General features: G+C 37.2%; 1 protein-coding gene across 1 annotated transcript in view; it reads left to right on the forward strand.

The window, feature by feature from the left end:
- Positions 1 to 12,811, forward strand: part of LOC150088380 (phospholipid-transporting ATPase ABCA3-like) — a 433,767-nt gene extending 420,956 nt beyond the window's left edge. Inside the window, exons 19-20 of the mRNA XM_090370142.1 lie at positions 6,382 to 6,604; positions 12,623 to 12,811. Of these exons, the coding sequence (XP_090226268.1) occupies positions 6,382 to 6,604; positions 12,623 to 12,811 (412 nt within the window). The remainder of the gene's footprint in view (positions 1 to 6,381; positions 6,605 to 12,622) is intronic.
- Positions 12,812 to 25,051: the final 12,240 nt, after the last annotated feature.

Here is a 25,051-nt window from a genome sequence, read left to right on the forward strand (position 1 = left end):
GTCCATCTGTTATCATGTCTTCGAACTATGTCTCCTGCCCAAGACCATTTTAGTTCTTTAGTTTTGATAAGAATGTCCTTTACTTGAGTTTGCTGCCTAATCCATGTGTTTCTCTTCTTATCTAACAGTCTGATTCCCAGTATAATTCGTTCCATTCTTCTCTTCCATTCTTTTGGTGAGTGCCCAAGTTTCACTTCCATAAGTCATGGTGGGGAGTATACATTGATTCATTATTTTACGTTTCAGACAAACTGGGATATTGCTCTTCAGTATGTGACTATATTTTCTGAATGCTATCCATCCAAAATTTATTCTTCTCTTGACTTCCAGCCATTTATCATTATTACAGCTAATAACTTGTCCCAGATAAGTATATGACTCCACCTTTTCAATTACTTCTCCTTCAGTCATTATGTCCCTTTCTGTGGCATACTTGTTCATCATTACTTTTGTTTTAGCCATATTCATCTTTAGTCCAAAATCCTTACTAACTGTGCATAACTGATTAAGATTTTCCTCTAATTCTTTGGGATTGTGGCTTATGACCACAATGTCATCTGCAAATCGTAAATGGTTTAGGTACTCTCCGTTCACATTGACTCCTTTCTGCGACCAGTCTAATCTTCTGAAAGCTTCCTCAAGGGCAGCAGTAAACAGCTTCGGAGATATTGTGTCTCCTTGTCAAACTCCTTTCTCGATTTTAAATTTCCTACTGTCTTTGTCTAGTCTAATAAAGGAGGTAGCACTCTCATATATTTTCTTCAAAATCATAATATGTAGGGGTATCTATGCCTTGTCTTTCCAGTGCCCGAAACATTGCCTTATGCTGTATGGAGTCAAATGCCTTTTCATAATCCACAAATGCCAGGCATAATGATGTTTTATATTCATTTGCTTTCTCCATTAGCTGTGATATTATGTGAAAGTGATCCATAGTTGAGAATCCTGTCCTAAAGCCAGCTTGCTCTTTCGGTTGATTCTCATCAAGTATTCTTTCTAATCTGTTAGTAATGACCCTTGTGAACAACTTGTAGATGTGGGATAACAAGCTAATCGGTCTATAATTTCCAATTTCTGATTTATCTCCTTTCTTATGCAGCAAAACTATGATTGCATTATTCCACTGCTTAGGTGTCACACCTTTTCTAATGCACTTTGTGAAGAGCCTTGCCAGTTTTCTGTTCTCTTCTCAATTCTCAAATTTTCTATTGCATTTCCTTTAAAAGATATAGAGAAATTTTGGTAATTAGTGAAAGACCACTTTGAAATATCATACAATAAATAATTGCTTTTGCTATCCATAATGAGTGTTATTCCCTATAAAATATTTTACTTAAACATATAATTAGATAGTATGAATCAGAGCTGTAATACTCAATACATTCTACATTGTTAATAATATTTGTAAAATAATAAGAGGAGTTTACCTCAATATAGTATGTAGAACACTTCTGTATGATACCCAGAAATTAAAACGGAAAAAACGAAAAAATCAACAACTTACCGGTACATTAGAGTAAAATATAAATAAATAAATAATTAAAAAAACCAATTTAACACAATACAAATCAATTTAAAACAATTAAAAATCAAATTAACACAATTAAAAGAATCTAATGAAAATATTCAAAACGATTTTCCTTCCTGAAGCTGACAACGCTTTTCGACCGTATGTCATGATCACAGGAATGAAAACTGAAAATTGTTTTAAATTGATTTGTATTGTGTTAAATTGTTTTTTTTAATTATTTATTTATTTATTTATATTTTACTCTAATGTACTGGTAAGTTGTCAATTTCTTTTGTTTTTTCCGTTTTAATTTCTGGAGAGTATCATAAGGAAGTGATCTATGTACTATATTGAGGTAAACTCCTCTTATTATTTTACAAATATTAAACATATAATGTACTACATGCATTATGTTTCCGTAGAAATGTTTGACACGCAAAGAGTTTATCTTATAATCCATTTTGCTTTCCCTCTTAAGAAACCAGCAATAATCTCCCATTATGCCAGTATCCCAACAACCCTGGACTGCTTTTCCATTGAGGTTATGTCCTATGAAATTATTTCCCTTGCTCGCCACTTAATCTCACAAATTTTGAGAGAAAAAACTGAAATGTGAATGGAGAAAATTAATTTTCAGACATTGTGTCCCATATCTTTATTACATGACAGCTGAGATTCATAATTGTCTTCTTTCCTTCTTCCAAGAAATCTGTGCACAATTGCTTCAAATGATTGCCAAACTGCTAGTTCAGTATCATGTAACTTTCTTTCAAGTATCATCTTTGTATCAAGTATCACCTTTATTTGAGGCCTGATGAAAATTCTCTTTATCCAGATCTTAACCAAGCTTTCTATACAAAACATTTTTTTTGTTCAACCCAGTGGATTATATTTTATATTACTTCTCCCTGGTAAAAATTGCTCTGTTTTTTTCCACTGATCCACAGTATAATGTTTTTCTTTGCACTGCTGTCCTGAAAACATAGAAACAAAAGTATTTTGTCAAAATTCTCTGTAGACCAGTGAGGCTCTTCGTTAAGAAGCATATTAAATCTAAGACAGTGCATCCAGTTGACATGGGTGGCCAGTGCAATGTTGATTCAGTTTGGCCAGTGCAACGTTGAGTCAGTTTGGTTATAGGCCTACTGGTGGTGAGTATAACAAACAACTATACAGAGAAATAGAGTGGGCCAGTTAATCAGAATGTCTTCTGAATGCCAGTAAATCAGATTTTAACTTTCCAGATATTGACTAAAACTTGTGGTTGGTCACTGAAAGCCCTTGTAAATTTATTGGATGACTATTTTCTACAGCTAACATTAACTAACTTGTTTTTAATGTTAGGAAATGTACAGAAACTTACTTGATGGATGACATAGAAAGATTTGAAAGGATGAGTACTAAAAGTAAAAAAAGTAAAGTGCAGCCATTATCAACCCACTGCAGGATGGAAGCCTCCTCAACAATTCATGCTGAGGGAAATAGACCATAATCTGCCACGCTGGTCCAGTGCGGGTTGGCAGATTGACAGTATTCAGCAGTCAGGGGCTTGAACCCCGGTCTACTCAAAGAGCGCGTGCTACTGCATTCCCGCTCCTGACCACCTGGCTACGGAGGCCACTGGGATGAGTACTACTTGTATACAACTGTAAACATTTATATATAAAAATGAAATGCCAAAAAACTTAAAAAATGTAAACATCTTCCTCAAATCAAATAGTAGTAGTAGTAGCAGTGGCATGTGATGCAAGAAAGCAAGTGTATGAGCTTATGCAGCGTCAGCCAAAAAAAAAAAAAAAATCACACCATTCCTTCCAAATGCCTGTCCAGTTTCTTCTTAAATTTATTCAACCTAACAACTTCCACAACGACAGATGGAAGTTTGTTCCAGCAATTAACCACCCACTGGCTAAAGGCAAATTTCTGCACATCTATTCTACATCTGTCTTTTCTTAATTTGAATTTATGCCCCCTTAGGTTCGTAATCTGAACAAGTGGAAAGATCCCATCAGAATTCAGCATGCTCAACCCATTCAAGGCCTTATATACCTCAATCAGATCACCGCGCAGGTGCCTAGTCTCCAGCCACTGCAATTTGCAGAACTTAAGCCTCTCTTGGTAAGAGGATCCCTTCATTCCCCTCACCAATCTTGTTGCCCTTCTCTGTACACGCTCAAGTAAATCTACATCCTTCCTAAAATGTGGCCTCCAGACCTGTACGCAGTACTCAAGGCGTGGCCTGACCATTGCCTTATACAGAGGGATAATCACCTCCTTTTCCCTGCTAGAAAAATTCCTATATATCACTGACAAAACCCCATGACCTGCCCTGGCAGCCTGTCTGCATTGCTCAGAAAACTTCATATCTGACTGCACAATTACTCCCAGGTCTTTTTCATTTTCTACCACCTTAAGTGTAGTACCACACAGTTGGTACGTTTCTCTGGGGTTACTTCTACCCATATGCAGTACTTTGCATTTGTCAAGGTTAAACTTCAGTTGCCACTTCTTAGCCCATCTGCCCAAATTATCTAGATCCTGTTGCAGTAGCACACTGCCATTACTGTCATTAACAACCCTGTCAACATTTGTATCATCTGCAAACTTCGACATAAAGCCTGATATACCTTCATCAATATAATTGATAAATATACAAAACAACAGTGGACCTAACACCGAACCCTGTGGGACTCCACTAATAACATTAGTCCAAGAAGAGCAGCACCCATTGATTATCACCCTCTGTCTTCTCCCACTTAACCATCCTTTTATCCATTGTAGCAACTTACGCTTAATACCATTCTGCTCCAATTTGTACAATTGTCTTCCATGCGCAACAGTGTCAAAAGCTTTCCTGAAATCCAAATATATGATATCAAAATTATTTTTTGCATCCAGTTCCTTTGTAACCACATCATAATATCCTATCAAATTTGTCAGACAAGACTTTCCCTTAATGAACCTATGCTGTGTGTGAATTATTGCTGCAGTCTTGTCTAGATGATCCTGCAATGCATCTTTAACCAGTGACTCCATTATTTTACCTGGCACAGAAGTTAAACTAACTGGTCTGTAATTACTCGTGTCACCCTTCGATCCCCTTTGTGAATTGGGGATACATTTGCACATCTCCAGTCCGTGGGAACCTCCCCTGAGTCCAAGGACACTCTCATAATTATGGCTAAGGGTTTGCTTAGTTGCTTTGCTGCCTCCTTTAATATAACTGGATAGATTGGATAGATCCCATCCACCCCAGGTGCTTTTCTTATGTTTAACTTCAACAATTTCTCCTCCACTTTGCTTTCAGTTATTACGAAATCATTAAGTATCCTGCTACAATTTGATAACCTTCTGCCATTTTCAAACCTTAATAATTCCTCATGTGTGAATGTAGATGCAAAATACTCATTCAGTTTGTTTGCTATCTGAGCAGGATCATCAAAAGTCGAACCATCGATATCAAGTAGACCAATCAGATTCATCCCCTTCCTTTTAGAGTTTATATAAGTAAAGAAAATCCTTGCTGTTTCTCTTAGCATCTTTTGCCAAGGATTTCTCGTAATCTGCCTTCGCCTGCCTAACCTCCTTTGTCACCTGATTACAGACTAGCTTATATCTGCCATAGGCTTCTGAGTCGCTTGATAATTTATATGCATCCCATGCATTTTTCTTCTCTGTTACGAGTCTCATTAGTTCATTAGATAACCATTTAGCCCTAAACCTTGAACAATATTTCTTAATAGGTATGAAACTTTTAGTAGCATCCACGATTAATTCCTTGAATGCTTCCCACTTAGAATTTACTGTTGGTAACATCGTCAGTTTATCCCACTGTACAGAATTTAAAAACTGTCGGAGACCACTGTACTCACCTTTACGGAAGCAAAAACCCTTTCCTTTACCTCTGATGGTAATTAAATCTTATCAAATATTAATAAACAATGAAGTTGACTTTGTAAACCCACAGCAGCCGTTCAAGATAGAAAGATTTGGCATACCCGTTGATTTAGAAAATAATTGTGGCATCCTGATCTCACTGTTGAAAGACTTTGGAAATCTCTTTAACAAATCACCACTCCCAAGTAGCAGGATTTAAATTTCAGAACAAGTGAATGGATTATCTCTGAAAAGTACTGCACAGTTTAAACATAATTGGTCATACTACAGGAGAAAGTTAAGGTTTATTTGTTTTAGGGCTTCTGGTACTAAGTTTTGGACTCCATAAATCAAAATTGCTGTCTAATTAAATAGAAAAAGGGTTATGTAACTATTCAGATGAAGATCTTCACTACAAGACATTTATAAAGTGGCTTTTTAAAATATTTCTGAATTAAACAGAATTTTCTGCTTTTGACTCATCTTTCAGAATTTTTCTGTAGCGTACATTAAATAAGGTTATAGTATCATTAACAAAAAAAAAAAAAAAAAAAAAAGAAGACAGAACTATTTTTATAGGTGGAGATGAAAGGCAATCCAGCTGCTTGCTAATAGATTAATTATGATTTAATATGTTAAGCATTACATGGTGAACTTTTTCTTTATATAAATTCTACTTATTAATGTTCTATTTATCGTGTTTTGTGAAATTTTGAATTTAAATTCATTCTACTCTCAGAACAGAAGGAGTTAACATGGATAATTAACTACTGTTGTAATATGTTGTTCTTTTAGCAAATAAATATCACATATTTATTTTCTCTCAGAACAGAAGGAGTTAACATGGATAATTAACTACTGTTATAATATGTTGTTCTTTTAGCAAATAAATATCAAATATATATGATTTCTTTTAATATTGTAATAAAATACTGTTTATTATTATTATTATTAAAATTGTAAGTGTTTTAATATTTTTATCCTCTTCTCCCTAGCATGGATGAATGTGAAACACTTTGCAGTCGAATAGCAATTATGATAAATGGGCATTTCTGCTGTCTTGGTCGTATTGAGCACTTAAGATCAAAATTTGCTCAGGGATATACTGTGATTATTAAATTAGCACAAAGTCAGGCAGCAGATCTTAATGTTGTAGAAGATGTTAAGAAATACTTTGAACAAAACTTTCCTGAATCTGTCCTGAAATATATTCATCAGGTAAATATATGTGAGTAATTTGAAATTGATATGTATTTCTGCATTAAATTTGTGTATATGGATTAGAGTGTAGAGCTGTTACTTTTAAGGAGGTTTGATGTTTTAATGCTGTAACAATCATTTGTCATTGTTTGCTATTGAAATCCATTTTGACCTTTCAAAGGAATCTTGTTTATTTCTTTCCATAGGTTTTGTTTTGGATAGATCATTCCTTGAATGTTGTATCATCTCTTTGCTTAGTTGACAGTCAATGTTGCCCATACAACATTGGCCACCAACTAGCTTAGCTACTAGAGGACAGCTGTAAAAAGTAGCTGCTATATTTTTTTACCCTTCAGCATAATAACCTCTTACCATTGGCACATCACTAGCAAAAAATTGTAGGATTATTTTGATAGTGCTTTTTGATTTTCATTCAAAAAACAGTTTTTTTTAATTTATCTTTAATTTCCTGTAATTTATAATGATTACAGTCACCCAACCATCTAATCTGTAGGTCTTTAATGACCTTCCCTTTTTTTCAACCCCTTAATGATAGAGAGAGATACCCAATCTATCCCTTTATGCAGTTTTTTTTCTCCTAGATATAAATCTGATAACATGGAGACTTTAGCTGTTGTTGGCAGTGTTCTGACAGATTGCAAAGCAATATTCCACTACAGCAATTTAGCATATTATTCAATCAGTAACCCAAGTATAAATCGTAAAAAAACAAAAAAACTTTCTAGTAAAAAAACGTTCCAGTTAAAAAAAACAAAAAAACTAAAGAGTATCAATTGTAGCTTATGTATGACCATAGGAAACACATATGAATACAGGTAAGATACAGGTATGAATAGTTTACATGAAATCTTTCCAGGCTGGCACATTTCTTGCTTTGGAAATGTGCCACAGTCTCCTCCATTGTTCTAATCTTATATCACCTGACTTCTTATGAGTATACCTCAAGATGTGTATGCAACATATCCTCTACTTTTCAGTGTCAATGAAATTCATGCTGTGATATATGATAACTTGGGGAAATTTCCTGAGGTGGCGCACTTTGATCTCCGTTGTCAATGCACCAATAAACATCAAAACAACCAACAAACCTGAGGTAAGCAATATACCATAATTGCCAACTAAACCTGCAATTTAGAAACACATGCACAATGAATTTGCTGAAGTGATTTCTTGAAATCTTGTATGCTAGATCCTAGCATAAAACTTGCTGCTGCATCCAAAAATAGCAAGAATCATAATATCAGACTATGGTTGGATGGACTGTGCCCATATAAAAATAAAAGCTATTCACATAAAGAAATTTAAAAGGCTTTAATTTGCATTCCTGAGTCAGTGTAATTCATTGGACTGTTGGTAAAGTTTGCATTTCTTGCTTGTGGACTTCACCTTTAGGAAGTTCATTGTGTGAACACTTCTTATCGTATGCTTTTCATTTCCAGATTTTGATAAATATACTGGGCAAGGAATATCTCACATGTCTATACAGGGTGTGTCTGAAATAATTGATACAGTAAACAATTTTTTATTGAAAAAATGCAAAACCAACTCACTTGATAAACTCATTTTACACATATCCCAGTATTACACACATTCTTTTATTCCAGTAGTTTCTTCACAAATACATGTCTTGGGTTCTATGATAATTTGTGGCTTTGTTGCATACACATCTTGAGGTATACTCATAAGAAGTCAGGTGATGTAAGATTAGAACAATGGAGGAGACTGTGGCAATTTCCAAAGCAAGAAATGTGCCAGGTTGGAAAGATTTCATATAAACTATTCATACCTGTATCTTACTTGCCTTACCTGTATTCATACCTGATTTATTATACCTGTATTAGAAGTTGATAACTTAAATAGATTCCAGGCAGAACTAAGCAAACATTTGGAGTGAGTAGATGGATGAAATGAGAGGGTTTTTTTTTTTTTTTTTTGGCTGATGCTATATAAGCTTGCTTTTTTGCATCATGTGCCTTTGCTAATGCTTACATAAAAGATTCATCTTACCACATGATATGTTGCACCATCATGTTGATACTATATGTCATCTATCATAATTGAACAATATTTCTTAGTTGGTATGTAAAGCCTAGTAGCTTCCAAGATAAGTTCTTTGAATGCTTCCCATTTTGAATTTGCTGTTGGTAACATCATCAGTTGGTCCCACTGTATAGAATTTAAATACTGTTTCAGTCCATCGTAGTCGCCTTTACGAAAGCAATAACCCTTCCCTTTACGCCTAATGGTAGTTACCTCTTTGAGTAAATCCCACTTCAGTACACTGTGATCACTGCCACCTAGTGGTTCATTTATCTGCAGATTCTTAATGCATGAAGAATCACTACTGATAATCAAATCAAGAGTATTACTCCCTCTAGTTGCCTCCCGAACATGCTGATGTAGAAAACAATCATCCAATAAATCCACAAAAGCCTTGCTAGTGTGTGAGTGACCAGCCCCCAAATTCCAGTCAATATCTGGGAAATTAAAATCCCCCATTATAAGACTCTCTGATTTACTGGCCCACTCTATTTCCCCTTACAGTTTCTTATTATACTCATCAGAGTCATTAGGCCTATAGCACACTCCTACTCTCAATTTTGATCTCCCAATGCTTATGTCACACCAAACTGACTTGACACTGCACTGTCCAGCAATGTTGACTGGCTTCACTTCCTTGGATTTTATGTATTTCTTAACTAATAACATAACCCCTCCTCCCTTCCTACCCTGTTTATCCTTTCTGTAGACATTGTACTCCCCAAATTCCAGTTCTGCATTCCTTATATCTGTGTGACACCACGTCTCTGAAATCCCCACAATATCTGCCTTTGATGTTTTGAGCAATACCTCAAATTCATCAAATTTATTTACTAAACTCCTAGCATTGGTGTACATGTAAGTATACATGCACCTGTTCTTTTTCTTAGCTACCCTAACACAACCTATGTGTTTATTTGTACCCCAATGATTCCCAGCAGTCTCTGAACTATCCTGCATCTTATTTTCCAGGCTGCGGCTCATTCCAATAGAAGCAGTGCAAGAATCACTTTCACCTCTGCCAGTGGCTACTGTTAACTATTAGTCCTTGTATCCCCTCAATCTAGCAGTTTTCCAACCCACCTCATACTGCCTCGATAGCATCAGCAAACATTCTTGCACCCTTTCTATTTAAGTGTATCCTATCCCTGTAGAAGCAGTCTCTCCTGTTAACAAGTACAGACCAGGCCGAAAAAAATTCTACCCCTTGAGCCTTGCACAATCCTTCCAGGGCCGAATTGATCGACAGGGCTCTCATCATATACTCCCTACTATCGTGTCTGGGCAGAATTGCAGACACTTTCAAATTCAACCCTAATTCACAGCTTTTTTTCAACAGTGACCTGTACTTGTTAAGTAATTCCGCCGGTCTCCTACTCTTAATATCATTAGTGCCAACGCGTACAACTATATCACCTTTTGTGCCCTTAAAAGATGATATCCGCTCTACAACGTCATCAAACTTTGCCCCTGGCAGACCTACCCTGGTCCTGTTCCACCTATCCTTTTTACAAAGCATGTTTCCCGTTTCCCTGACAATGTCAACAACAACTACTAGTTCCTTTGGGACCAGCGCATTCTGCCTTGGGGGCTGCCGCTGTGTTGCGTGATGACCAAGTGCAAGCTCTGGCATTGGTGTGGGCAGCTGAGAGCTTGATGGGCCCCTCACTTTTAATCCTTCAAGGGCATCCACCCTGTCCTTCAAGCTCTCATATAGGCCCATAACAATGCTGAGTTGTCGCCTGATTTCCTTACACTCCTTGCATCGCGCACACACAAAGACATCCCCCATGGCAGTATCATGTCCCGTACCTGACTGCTCCACAAACATCAAGCAATTAGTGCATTTTAATAAGCTGTGATTCAGAGGGCAACTGCCCCCCCCCCCCCCAGTTCTCCCCTGAGCCACAGCACTCCCATTAGCTTGAGCCTTTTGCTTTGCTGCTCTGGTCAGAGTCATGATTTCAATTTAATTTAATAAAATTTCAATTTCAGTACAAAATTAAAACCCTAAACTTATATCTCAATACAGTTATAACTCTATATTTATGTTTCAGTATCGAGTGTTATCTAAGAAATCCCTATATATAACTTCCATATCAAGTTAAGTATTAATTATTTATTTTTTACTAATTATTTATGTTACGTAACCCAAGTCATTATATGTATAGTTAAAAAGTACAATTTAATTGACAATGAAATTCAACAAGATTAATTATCTGATTAAGTGACAATATTATGTACTATACTATACTATATTAAGCTTATGCTATCTATTTCGAGATATTTTGTATCGCGTAACAAATGGCGGCTATTTACGAATGGTAAACACGTGGATTTGATACCCTTTCCGATATATATAATGCTAATGCTAATGGTACCTCATGACAGAGTAGAGAATAGTATTTAAGTTCAATCAGGCTGTATTAGTTTATTTAAAGATGGTACTGAAGACCATACTTAGGTGGCTGAAAGCTATAGTTTCATGCTAGCATGTTATTATGCTGTGTTTTATGTTGTTTCAGTACAATGTAGTTACTGAAATCATTACTTTGGTTAATTTTGTAGTTTGAAATAATTAGTGCTATGATTAGGTGTTGAATGTTATTGGTAGCCAGCCCAGTAGCAATAATTCAGTTGACATCAAATTAAAATGTGCTTCATCATTCATAAACAGTTTCTTTTCAACTTGAGGTGTCAAATTCATGTACTCTAAATCCATAAAACACAGAGAAATTTAGTCAGTTCATTTTGCTGTTTGCACTGAGATCTTGCACAAGGACAATTTTATAAGGGTGAAACTTCTGTTTATGAAGAATACACTTCACAGTAACTTCTGACAAATGTAGTGTACAGGCACAAGATTGAATAGACTAACTTGAACTCTGTTCAACAAAAGTGAAGTCGCTCTGCATTCTTCAGCTTATTTACAGTATGTAGAGTTCCCAGTGGCAATATATCTGTTATAGAACCTTCAGTTTTAAAATTGGCCACTCACAACTTGATTAGTTTTGATGGGCATATTAAAAACATGAAAATGTCACCAGAAAGACTGGCTTTTGAAGAACCTCTATACACATGAAATATGATGCTGGGTGCTCCAGTACTTCATAATGAGTTGATCTCCCCAGCCTGTTGGACAAGTTTGCTAAAAGCGACTCCTGCACATACACAGGCTGGAGTGGATTGGGCCACCATGAGAGAGGGAAATTACTCTGTGGGGACCCTAGCAAGATCTATTGAACACATAATCATATAAATATATGATAAAAATTCTTAAATTTATGATAAAAATCTGGTAAAAAAACAGGTAGGAAATATGCTAATATAACACCATCAGTGATTAACTTATTCCTGTTACTGTGCAAAGTTTACACGAGTAAAAGGGTAATGAAGAAATGAGGTTTAGTTTCTAAGCCAATTATGCTTCATTGACCAACTGGGAAAAAAAAGATCATGGTAAGATAACTGCATCAGTAGATACAACATGCCATTCCAGAAATGAAGATAATGAAATACCATACATGATTGAATCAGGACTGTGCAATGGTGTATGGGGAGGGGGTCCAGGTGTATATTTCATTTTGGGGGCTCTTTCTTTTGTTATAGCTATATTATAACCATTAAAGAGATGTTTTGGGGCTTGGATGCAACCCCCATTTGGAAGAAATTTTTTTGGCTAAAAAATTGTATTTACAAAACCAAATTATTTTTACAATTTTGAAATTCAAGAATCTGGATGTGGAAAGCCTCGTGTAGAACTTTGACCTTCAGTAAACCAAATGACATTTAATCACAGACTAAAAGATCAGCTTAAAAACATTTTTTTTATTATTTTTTTTTCCAGGTCTCTGCATTATTCCATTCTAGTTTTATTTAAGATTTATTATATTTAAGCAGCAGAAAGTTGAATAATTTGTTGTAAAGCATTATTTATGATAGGTAAACGTTCTTATGTCTTCTTTCTTATCATAGGGAATGCTACATTATCACATTATTGATACTTCATTAAAATGGAGCCGTTTATTTGTGGTATTGGAAAAAGCCAAGTTGAAGTTTCAGCTAGAGGACTACGTGGTAAGCGATACAACACTGGAACAGATATTTTTAACTTTTGCTAAAGATCAAAGAGAAAAACATTATGAGCTTTCACTGACTCTATGAGTTTAGTGATTTTCTTTCTAACATACATTTGAATTTATGCTTGACTCTTTTGCCAATGTCACATTAATTTCAAACATATGAAAATGGAAGACTGAATCATAATAAAGAGATAACTGAAACTGAAATTCATTTTAACTCAATTTAAAACTAAAACTTGTATTATTTCTCAGAAATTCTCTTATGAGACCTCTTTCTACCAAAAATTTAACCTAAATTTCTGTAGAACGTGAGGGTATACTGCAATAGGATGGGATATACTGCAAATAGAAGAAAGCACAGACCATTAATCTTGTAATGTAGACGATTTTGATATAAGAGAAGTGATTTATAAGAGAATTTGGCAGCACAGAGTGTAAAAAGAATTAGTGGAATAGAACAAAATATGTCTGCTTAGGGCAATTGTACAAGACATGCAGATCAGTTAATGTCATTCAAGGGTGCAAAGGGTTGTACTATTGTTAATAAACTTATTAATTAAGAGAAAATGAAGTAAAGACATGCTTAGATGCCAAAATGATAAGATAACTGCATTAGCAGATACATAATACCTTAAAAAGTTAGTTCGTTGTGGTGGACCTATCACTGCTTGATCAATTGGATTCAACACTTCAAAGTCACTGAACTTTTGGCAGGGAGCCTGTGAACTAAATTATAAGCTAGTGACTGGTTCTGCGAAGAACTTCCATGGGTTTCTTCATGGAAGCTCTTCAGTAACAAGTGAAATCCTTAACGCCTTTTGCTTTACCAAATTGAGACTCAGATTAACAGAACTCTCTGAAAATATCAAACAGGCATTATATCGGGTCCTTGAGGTTGTCACAGACATTCTCTCAGATATGCCAGACAAGCTGTATTTGCTACCTGGAAGTCTAAAACGCTGAAGGAACTGATATTTGGGTGACACTCAAGTCAAGTGGACCCAATTTCAGTGAAGTCCTGACGTCTGTGACAGCCAAATCCTCTTCTTGCACCTTCACGATGGTGGGACTATTAGTAATCCTGGGTATAACCTCCATGCACAAGTACATGGAGGTTATGTACAAGTACATGCTTATGTTGGTTCACACCTTGGTGACCACCCAAGTGTGAACCAACGTAAGCAGGGGTCGAGGTGTGGCACCCACATCACATGGAGGAATGCCGCCCCTCTATGTTACCAGGCAGTACTAGGTGGTAGATGACTTTCATCAACCGGTGCAATACCACCACTTTGCTTATTGGAGGCTTGAAGTGGTGGAACCCATGTTTAGTCTCTAGAGCTAAGTTCCAGTCAACCCTTCCCTATCTCTTCCATCAGGCAGTATAATCGATGTCTTTTGAGGTTATAATGAACATTGTGGCGAGATCCAATATTCCTTACATTTTGAGCGTACAGCTCTAAAACAGTGTTCACAGGCCGGCCGCTAATTAGTACCTGGACCGAACCTATTGGTAACTCTCTAGGAGGCTTCCGGATCAGCTAGTGTATAATCTTGCCACCTCTACTCTGCTAGAAGTGACTGGAGGGAGTCCAAGTAGTGTATATGCAGGGAGCATTGTCGAAGCCATGTTATGTCAAGGATCTGGGTATATTCTTACCATGTGTACCCCATATCCAAAAATTTCATTACTTCATACAGCAAATCCCACCCACTTTTTCTTACTGTTGAATACACCTTGAATTGTCAAATTAATAGAGCAAGCTTATCTGCGAAAAGATCTAAACCTCCCAAGCACTTCCTAATTCATTTCACAGATATACATGGTCTCAGTTCTAATCTCAATGATGTCCATTTCCACTTGCAGTCTGCCAAACCCCATGTACTTTTTCTGACAGAATCTCAATTATCAGTTGATTCAACTACTGCTCATCTCAGATACCCAAATTTTTCACCATATGATTCCTTTCGCCTCAAAGGTGGTACTTGTGCATATGTCCATTCTGATATTCCCTGTCAGAGACTTGGTAATCTGGAATCTCATCTTTTCGATCTTCTCTGGCTTAAAATCTCTCTACCAAATTGTGTCAAATTCATCTATTTCCTCTTCCGTTCTCCCAACTCCACTAATCACTTGGAGCTCTTTGACTTCCTCTCTTTGCAACTTGACTTTCTCCAGTCCAAATTTTCTAACACTCAGGTAATTTTCCTTGGTGATTTTAATGTTCACAACTCCAGCTGGCTTCCTTTTTCTAGTCACACCGACTCAGCTGGTTGAGATGCTGAAGTTTTTGCAATTACTAATGACAGTGCACAGATTGCTCATTTACCTACAAGAATACTGGACAGTCTTAACCATACAGCCAACACGCTTGATCTTTTTCTCACAAACAACCCTTCAAAGTACACGGTCGAAGTGAGAGGGCCTTTGGCACTTCAGTTCACAACTTGGTGATTGTCTCTTCTCCAATGGAGCATTTATCTCATGGCTATTCCCAACCTCGTGTTGTTTGGCATTACAAAAATGCAAAATGGGATGACCTGCGAGATTTCTTTTCTTCTTTTCCTTGGTCGGATTACTGTTTCAAAACTTCTGATGTCACCGTTTGCTCAGATCATGTCAGTGAAATTATTCTTGCAGGAATGGAATCCTTTATCCCACACTCCACTTTAAAATCTCATCCTTTAACTAAACCTTGGTTTTTCAATAAATGTGCTAAGGCTGTTCAAGAAAAGAACGTTGCATATCGTAATTGGCTTGTTTCTAATTCTTCAGTTTCATTTTCTGCCTACACCAAAGCTCGCAACAATTTTAAAGCAGTTATTAATCAGTCCAAACTAGAATTTGAACAGGCTAAGAGTAGAAAACTTGCTCCTTGCCCTGATGGTAGCTGAGCATTCTGGTCTCTTGCGAAAGCTATTAGCTGCAATTTTTGCCCATCTCTGCTCCCACCTCTATCCAAACCAGATGGTTCTGTTGTTACTTCAGCCAAGTATAAAGCTGACTTGCTAGCATCCCATTTTTCCTCCAACCCCTGTATCAATTATCTTGGTAAAACACCTCCTACCATTCCCAACACCTTGCATTCAATGCCTCGTGTGGTCTTCTGTCAGAAGGATTTTGACGAATCTTGATGCCAAGAAAGCTCCAGTCCCGATGTTATTTCTCCACTTGTTCTCAAAACCTGTGCTCCTGAACTTACTCCTATTCTTTGCCACCTTTTTTCACTTTCTTATTCCAAAGGTGTTTTTCCTTCTGCTTGGAAATTTGCTCATATCCAGCCAGTTCCTAAAAAGGGTGACAAATCCCTCCCATCCAATTATCATCCCATTGCAATTACTTCTACTCTTTCTAAAGTAATGGAGAAATCAATTAACCACCAACTCTTAAACTACCTAGAAACTTTCCATCTGATCAACAATCACCGGTAGATTCCATCAGTGTCAATCCACTGGTGATATTCTGGCTTATGTTACCCATTTATGGACTAATTCAATGGAAAGGTTTGGTGAAACACAAGTAGTTGCTCTTGACATCTCAAAGCCTTTCGATCATGTTTGGCATAAAGGTCTTCTAAACAAGCTTCCATCTTATGGTTTGCCAACTGTTTTTAGTAATTGGTTATCCAGTTTTCTCTCTGATCACTCACTGAGGGTGATGGTAGATGGCTCTCTGTCTTCTAACTTCTCCACTAATGCGAGTGTCCCCCCAAAGTCCACTTCTTTCCCCCACTATTTTCCTCTTGTATATTAATGACCTTCTTCCATTGACTGTAAATCCTATCCATGGTTTTACCGATGAAAGCACATTGCATTCTACTTTCCATTTTGAGAAACCTTGCCCTGCTCAAACAGCTTCAACTTCTCGAAAATCTGCTAACAGTTCCTTAAATGCTGATCTTCAGGTAATTCTCCAGTGCGGCAAAGACAACTTAGTTGATTTCAACCCTTCTAAAACTAGTCTTGTCTTATATCTCGCAAAAAGGATTCTTCTGCTCCTATACTTATCTTTAGTGACACTCCAATTTCTAGGCAAAATGATATATCTCTTTTGGGGATTACCCTGATTCTAATCTCTCTTGGCACAATTACATTACAAATATTTCTTCTTCTACATCTAAAAAACTTGGTTTTCTCTTTACCTCTTGGCATTATTTTTCTTCCAAACAGCTGATCACTTTGTATAAATCACAAATCCACCCTGCCATGGAATATTGTTCCCACATCTGGGGTGGTGCCCCCAAAACCTCTCTCAGGCCACTTGATTCCATTCAGAAGAGAGCAGTTAGATTAATTAATGATTCATTCTAACAGAGTCTCTCCACTCTCTGTCTCATAGACATACTGTTTCTGCTGCATGCCTCTTTTACAGATATTTCCATGGGCACTGTTCTTCTGAATTGGCTTCTATAATTCCTGCTGTCTCTTTGAAAACAGTCCGAACACATGCCGCCACCAGCCAACATCCATTTACTGTCCAACTTCAAACTCATAGAACCAACTTTTCATCTTCCTCGTTTATTCATTCAACTGCCGTTTTCTGGAACAATCTTCCTTCATATATTTCCTGAAAATTACAGTCCACAGAAGTTCAAGTCCAATGTCAACAAATATCTTCTTTCATCTTCTCAACCTCCAACCCAAGCACGGTACTAAGTACTGTAGGTTCTAATACCTCTCGTGTTTGGGGTTTACATAAAATATAAAAAAAAATCAAAATATAATGCCAGAATGATAAGGGATCTCTGCTGAATCCCTGTCCATACTGCCGTTATGGAGAACGGCAGTATGGACAGGGGCTACTCTTGCCATGAGCTACTCTTGCAGCCCGCCTGCACTGCTCAGAGAACTTCATATCCGCCTGCACAACCACCCCCAAGTCCCTTTCATTCTCTACCACTGTCAGTGTAGTACCACAGAGTTGATACATTGCTCTGGGGTTGCTGTTTCCCATGTGTTGTACTTTACATTTGTCAATGTTAAACTTCATTTGCCACCTCTCAGCCCATCTGCTCAACCTTTCCAGAACCTGTTGCAGCAGCATAGTGTCAGTAGTGTCCTTGACAACATTGCCAACCTTTGTATCGTCTGCAAACTTGGACATTAAGCTTGATATACCATCATCAATATCATTTATAAATACAGAAAACAATAATGGACCCAACACTGAGCCCTGAGGGACTCCACTAATAACATTAGTCCACGATGAGCAGTGTCCATTGATTACCACTCTCTTCTCCCCCTCAACCACCCCTTTATCCATAGCAGCAATTTGCCTCCAATGTCACACTGCTCCATTTGTGTAGCAGTCTTCCATGTGCAACAGTATCAAAAGCCTTTCTAAGATCCAAGTATATAATATCAGAACTATTCCCTGCATCCAGTTCTTTTGTGACTGCATCATAGTATCCAATCAAATTGGTCAGGCAAGACTTCCCCTTAACAAAACCATGCTGTGTCTGAGCTATAACTGAAGTCTTGTCTAAATGATCCTGCAGTGCTTCTTTAACCAGTGCCTCCATTAATTTTCCTGGAACAGAAGTTAAGCTCACAGGTCTATAATTACTTGTGTCAGCCTTTCATCCTCCTTTGTGAATTGGGGTTACATTTGCACATCTCCAGTCTATGGGTACCTCCCCTGAGTCCAAAGAAGCTCTCATAATTATGGCTAGGGGTTTGCTTACTTCCTTTGCTGCCTCCTTTAATATAACTGGATAGATCCCATCCACCCCAGGTGCCTTTCTTGTGTTTATCTTCAACAATTTCTCCTCCACTTTACTCCCAGTTATTTCAAGATTCTGTAGCTTACTGCTAGAGTTGAATACACCTCTGGCATTCCCCTCGCTGAATAACTCCTCATGTGTGAATGTCGATGCAAAATATTCATTTAGTTTATTAGCTACCTGAGCAGGATCATCAACAGTTGACCCATCAATATCAAGTGGACCAATCTGATTCATCCCCTTCCTTCTAGAGTTTACATAAGTAAAGAACTCTTTGCTGTTTTTCTTTGCAATCCTTGCCAAGGATTTCTCGTAATCTGCCTTCACCTGCCTAACCTCATTTGTAACTTGGTTGCATATCAACTTGTATCTATCATAGGCTTCTGTGTCATGTGTTAATTTGTAAGTATCCCATGCATTTTTCTTCTCTGCCATATGCCTCATTAGTTCATCTGACATCCCTTTTGGCCTAAACCTTGAACAATATTTCTTAGTTGGTATGTAAAGCATAGTAGCTTCCAAGATAAGTTCTTTGAATGCTTCCCATTTTGAATTTGCTGTTGGTAACATCATCAGTTGGTCCCACTGTATAGAATTTAAATACTGTCTCAGTCCATCGTAGTCGCCTTTACGGAAGCAATAACCCTTCCCTTTACCCCTAATGGTAGTTACCTCTTTCAGTAACTCCCACTTCAGCACACTGTGATCACTGCCACCTAGTGGTTCATTTATCTGCAGATTCCTAATGCATGAAGAATCACTAATGATAATCAGATCAAGAGTATTACTCCCTCTAATTGCCTCCCGAACATGCTGATGTAGAAAACAATCATCCAATAAATCCACAAAAGCCCTGCTAGTGTGTGAGTAACCAGCCCCCAAATTCCAGTCAATATCTGGGAAATTAAAATCTCCCATTATAAGACTCTCTGATTTACTGGCCCACTCTATTTCCCTGTACAGTTCCTTATTATACTCATCAGAGTCGTTAGGCCTATAGCACACTCCTACTCTCAATTTTGATCTCCCAATGCTTATGTCACACCAAACTGACTCAACACTGCACTGTCCAGCGATGTCGACTGGCTTCACTTCCTTGGTTTTTATGTGTTTCTTAACTAATAGCATAACCCCCCCCCCTTCCTATCCTGTCTATCCTTTCTGTAGACGTTGTACTCCCCAAATTGCAGTTCTGCATCCCTTATATCTGTGTGACACCACGTCTCTGATATCCCAACAATATCTGCCTTTGATGTTTTGAGCAATACCTCAAATTCATCAAATTTATTTACTAAACTCCTAGCATTGGTGTACACGCAAGTATACCTGCACCTGTTTCTATTCTTAGCTACCCTAACACAACCCATGTGTTTACTTGTACCGGCTCCCAGCAGTCTCTGAAATACCATGCATCTTGTTTTTCAGGCTTCTGCTCATTCTAATAGAAGCAGTGCAAGAATCTCTTTCACCTCTGCCAGTGGCTACTGTCAATCTATTGGTCGTTGTCTCCCCCCAAGCTATTGAACAAATCAACCAACCTTGTTGCATAAACAGCAAAAAATATTGATCCTATATTTTTATGGCATACATAAAGTCTGTGAAAGGTATCTTAAAACACCTTTCACAGACTTTGTGTGTGTTATAAAAAGTCAGTGTGTTGAACTGTGACAGTCAATTTGGTAAAATCAGATGAATAATCGTCTCTTCAAAATCTGACAAGTAATCACTGGAAAAACCAATCTCTGTTGAAACTGAAGAGATATTACTCTTGGAAGACTGTTGCTTTGACTGCACTCATCTTGCTTGCTTTTATCTGCTCACAGTCTCAGATCTGTCACAATGCATAAACAGTCACAACCTTACTCACTGTCAACCATCTGTTTGTCGACTGCCCCGTCCATAGCAGGGTCTAGAAAACATCCCTTAAGTCACAGACTACATTCTAAGAACCACTTACTCTGAAACACATACCAGATGATAAACCAGCAGTAATAGAAATTGTAATAACATTTTATCTCCACAAATTCATGCAGTATTACAACAATGCTATAATATAATGTGTCAAGAAAAACTCTAACCACTTTCATTCTCAAACCCATAAGTTAGGCACAATATAGCCAAAGATGTTCTTTCATCGGATAGCCCTAAAAATAACATCAACGTTCTAAATGGAATTTTGAAATTTAAATAAATAATTTTTTTTATTTATTTAATTTTCAAAGAGATTAGTAATATAGGATGTAAAAAGTATGAGTGGAATAGAATGTCTTCTTAGAGCAAGCATACAAGATATCACAGACAGTTTATATCTTTCATTCTATATAGAATTTTTAAAATAAATTATAGTCCATCTATATATAAAGTACTAAAGGGAAAAAAAGAATAAACAGAAGAAATTTCAGAAGTAATAAACTCTAAAATTGCCTAAGAGACAGTGTGCCTCTTTTATCAGTCCTTCAAGAATACTGTATTTCCCCATGTCTTAGACACACCTTTTTTCGAAAAATTTGGGATCTAAAAACTGAGTGCATCTTATATAGTAGTTGTAGATTTTTTTTCCTTGCATTTCCCGCTTTTTCACGCATGTTGTCTTTACGCTCATTGTTTCGCACTTGTTACCGGTATATTAGGTTACATTCTGCCCAGAAATGGCTCAGAAAAGATTTTCATACAGTGCTGAATTCAAATTAAAAGTGATCCAGTTTGCAAAAGTGAATGGAAATCGTGCTGCTGAACGTAAGTGTGGTCCTCCTCCAACTGAGAAAACAATCCGAGACTGGCTACAAGAAGAAGAAACCCTACTGAAAACGCCACGGCAGAAGAAGGCCATTAGAAGCAAGTCAGCAAAATGGCCTGATTTAGAGAGGGAATTGAAGATATGGATTTGAGGAGCAAAGGGCAATTGGAATTCCTGTGTTCACAAAGGTGGTTTAGCATGAGGCATGAAGAATTGCTGATGAAAAAGAAGTTACTGATTTCAAAGGAGGACACAATTGGTTCTTCAGGTTCATGAAATGGAATGGACTAAGCATGCGTACATGCACAAGACTTGCCCAAAAGATGCCTGAAAGCTATGAGCAGAAGGTCCTTGAATTTCATCGTTTTGTCATTCAACGTCGGAAGACACATGAGTTTGAGTTGGGACAGATTGCAAATATGGACAAAGTCCCCCTTCAATTTGATGTCCCCAGTAACAGAACTGTTGATAACAAGGGGGTGAAAACTGTAACTGTGAAGACAAATGGACATGAAAAGAGACATTATACAGTTGTTCTAGCTTGTTGTGCTGACAGAACCAAGCTGCCTCCTATGCTGATTTTCAAACGCAAAACAATGCCAAAAGAAGACATACCTCGAGGAGTGATTGTCCATGTTTGTGACAAGGGTTGGATAGATCAGGATAGGATGAAGATCTGGTTTGAGAAAGGAGACCAGGTGGGCTCTTAAGCAAACCTGCCCTATTGGTGCTTGATCAGTTCAGGGCACACACATAAAAAATGCAAAGAAGATTGCTGCAGAGCAAAAAACAAAACTTGCCCTCATACCTTGACATCCCAGCTCCAGCCACTTGATGTCAGCATTAACAAACCCTTCAAAACTGACATGAGAGACGAATGGAACCAATGGATGAAGTCTTTTGGGGATAATTTAACACCAGCAGGAAGAGTGAAGAAACCAACTATAGGAGAAGTTTTTACGCTGGTGAAAAGATCCTGGGATAATATCAAGATTGAGATCGTTGTCAAGTCATTTAAGAAGTTCCATCTATGGCATTTGAAATGCCATAGATGGAACTGAGGATGAGACAGTATATGAAGACAGTGATTCGTCATTAGACACAGATGAGGACAAGCTAATGGATGGGAGTTTTAACAGTGATGAGTTGCATGAATTTTATGATGAATAAAACTTGAGTTCAATAATTTTATGTAATACATTTTTTTTTTTTTCAAATTTCGGGCCCCAAAATTAAGGTGCGTCTTATACATGGGGAAATACGGTACATAACACCATTTGAAACAATTCTTGATTGTAAAATATTTCTCTGTACTCAAAATAATTTTCATTTACAATCCTTCAGTTACATAGGCCATTCATTAGAAGTAAAACAGACTTCTGATAATCCTATAATGGCAATTATTACAGTAATATTCAATTTTGAATATTTGTCACATCAGTTCGTGAGCTGGATATCATCATTCTTCCTCTTTCTTGATGATTCCCTTCTACTTCTCTCTCTCTCTCTCTCTCTCTCTCTCTCTCTCTCTCTCTCTCTCTCTCTCTCTCTCTCTCTCTCTCTCTCTCTCTCTCTCTCTCTCTCTCTCTCTCTTGATCAGTTCAGGGCACACACATAAAAAATGCAAAGAAGATTGCTGCAGAGCAAAAAACAAAACTTGCCCTCATACCTTGACATCCCAGCTCCAAACTCTCTCTCTCTCGGGGTGGTTCAGAAATTTTTTTTGGCTGGTGCAGCATAAGCCTCAGGCTTCCTTGCATCACATGGCTAATAATAATAATAATAATAAAAACATCAAAATCCACTTAGAATATATACTTTTTGGCTATTACCCTTAATTTTTATAACTTTGTGTTTTCTCACTTCCATTATTCACTTTAAAGATTCATTCTTTTCTCTTTTTTCTGTTCTCTCATGTTCCTAACATTATGTGATGTGTTTAACACATCATACAGTAAGTGTTAGCTGTGAAGTGATTGAAACAATATTTAAACAAGCAGTAATTGTGTCAATTAAACTGCTAACAGTGTACTAGTTGATAGCTTATTTATATTTATTAAATACATACTATGACTGTGTTTAGTATGAGAAACTAGAAAAACATAAATTATTTATACAAAATTATCTTAGAACATATTAACTTTCGCATACATTATAGAGAAATAGAACAAATTTCCAAATTTAGTATAAAGTTCATGAGAAGAGTATAATGTCTCTAAAATTCTTTTTTGGCATTGTTTCTTGTGCTTAACCCATTGATGGCCATGACAGTGCACATGAAAAACTGGAAAAAAAAAAAATTATTTAAATTAAATTATGTAAATGTGAATTTTAATATTCCTTTAGTATAATTTTAACTTTTGATTGGCAGTCCAGTTTTTGTTGGAATTTCAGAAGTATGTCAGTAAAGATATAAGGAATGCAGAATTGGAATTTTGGGAGTACAATTTGTACAGAAAGGATAGATGGGATAGGAAGGGAGGAGAGGTTATGCTGTTATTAGGAAACATAAAATCTAAGGATGTGCATCCGGTTGACATAGATGGACAGAGCTATGCTGAGTCAATGTGGTGTGACATACGCACTGGGAAAATAAAAATGAGGGTAGGAGTTTGTTATAGGCCTAATATTTCTGATGAGTAAAATGAACAATTATACAGGGTCAGTCAGCCGGCAACTAAGGCTCTAATGTGCCAGACCCAGGTCATATAAAAGAGATTTATATTTCAGCGAACTAAAAAATTAGGTCACTACGTCAAGATGTATAGAACTAAATATATGTAAAACATTTATAAAGATGGTAACTTTTAGTAGATACGTGTAAAAATATTTAAACATAGCTGATATATTTGGATTGTCAAATAAAATCTGACTCACTCCGTCAGAAGGCTCCATGAGATGGCTAAAAGTAGTAAAATATAGACGACATTCGTGCCTATAAAGTGGGCACTCGGATAAAATATGTCTTACTGTTAAAAACGTGTCACATTGCTCACACATAGGAGTGTCATCCACCCTCATCAGGAATGAATGAGTAATATGACTCATTTATAAAGAGAAATTGTCTATTGAAATGCACTGTTGTTTGATGTTTGTGGAGCAATCAGGAACAGGACATGATATTGCCAAGGGGAATGTCTTTGTGTGTGCACAATGTAAGGAGTGAAAGAAAATCAGGCACCAACTCAGCATTGTTATGGACTTATATGAGAGCTTGAAGGACAGGGTGGATGCCCTCGAAGGATTTAAATTAAGGAGCCCATCAAGCGCTCAGCTACCCACATCAGTGCCAGAGCTTGCACTTGAACATCATGCAACACAGCGGCAAACCCCAAGGCAGAATGCGCTGGTCCCAAAGGAACTAGTTGTTGTAGGTGACTCTATTGTCAGGGAAACGGGGAACATATTGTGCAAAAAGGATAGATGGAACAGGAACAAGGTATGTCTGCCAGGGGCAAAGGTTGATAACGTTGTAGAGCAGATATCATCTTTTAAGGGTACAAATGGTGATATTGTTGTATACGTTGGCACTAATCATATTAAGAGTAGGAGGCCGGCCGAATTACTTAACAAGTACAAGTCAATGCTGAAAAAAAGCCGTGAGTTAGGGTTGAATTTGAAAGTGTCTGCAATTCTGCCCAGACACAACAGGAGGAAGTATATGATGAGAGCCTTGTTGATCAATTCGGCCCTGGAGAGATTGTGCAAGGCTCAAGGGGTAGAATTTTTCTCAGCCTGGTCTGTTCTTGTTAACAGGAGAGACTGCTACAGGGATGGGATACACTTGAATAGAAAGGGTGGAAGAATATTTGCTGATGCTATCGAGGCAGAGTTAGGTGGGTTGGAAAACTGCTAACTTGGG

This window comes from Mastigoproctus giganteus, chromosome 3 (genome assembly GCF_048544385.1).
Source record: "Mastigoproctus giganteus isolate SK-2022 chromosome 3, ASM4854438v1, whole genome shotgun sequence".
NCBI classification, from domain to species: domain Eukaryota; kingdom Metazoa; phylum Arthropoda; class Arachnida; order Uropygi; family Thelyphonidae; genus Mastigoproctus; species Mastigoproctus giganteus.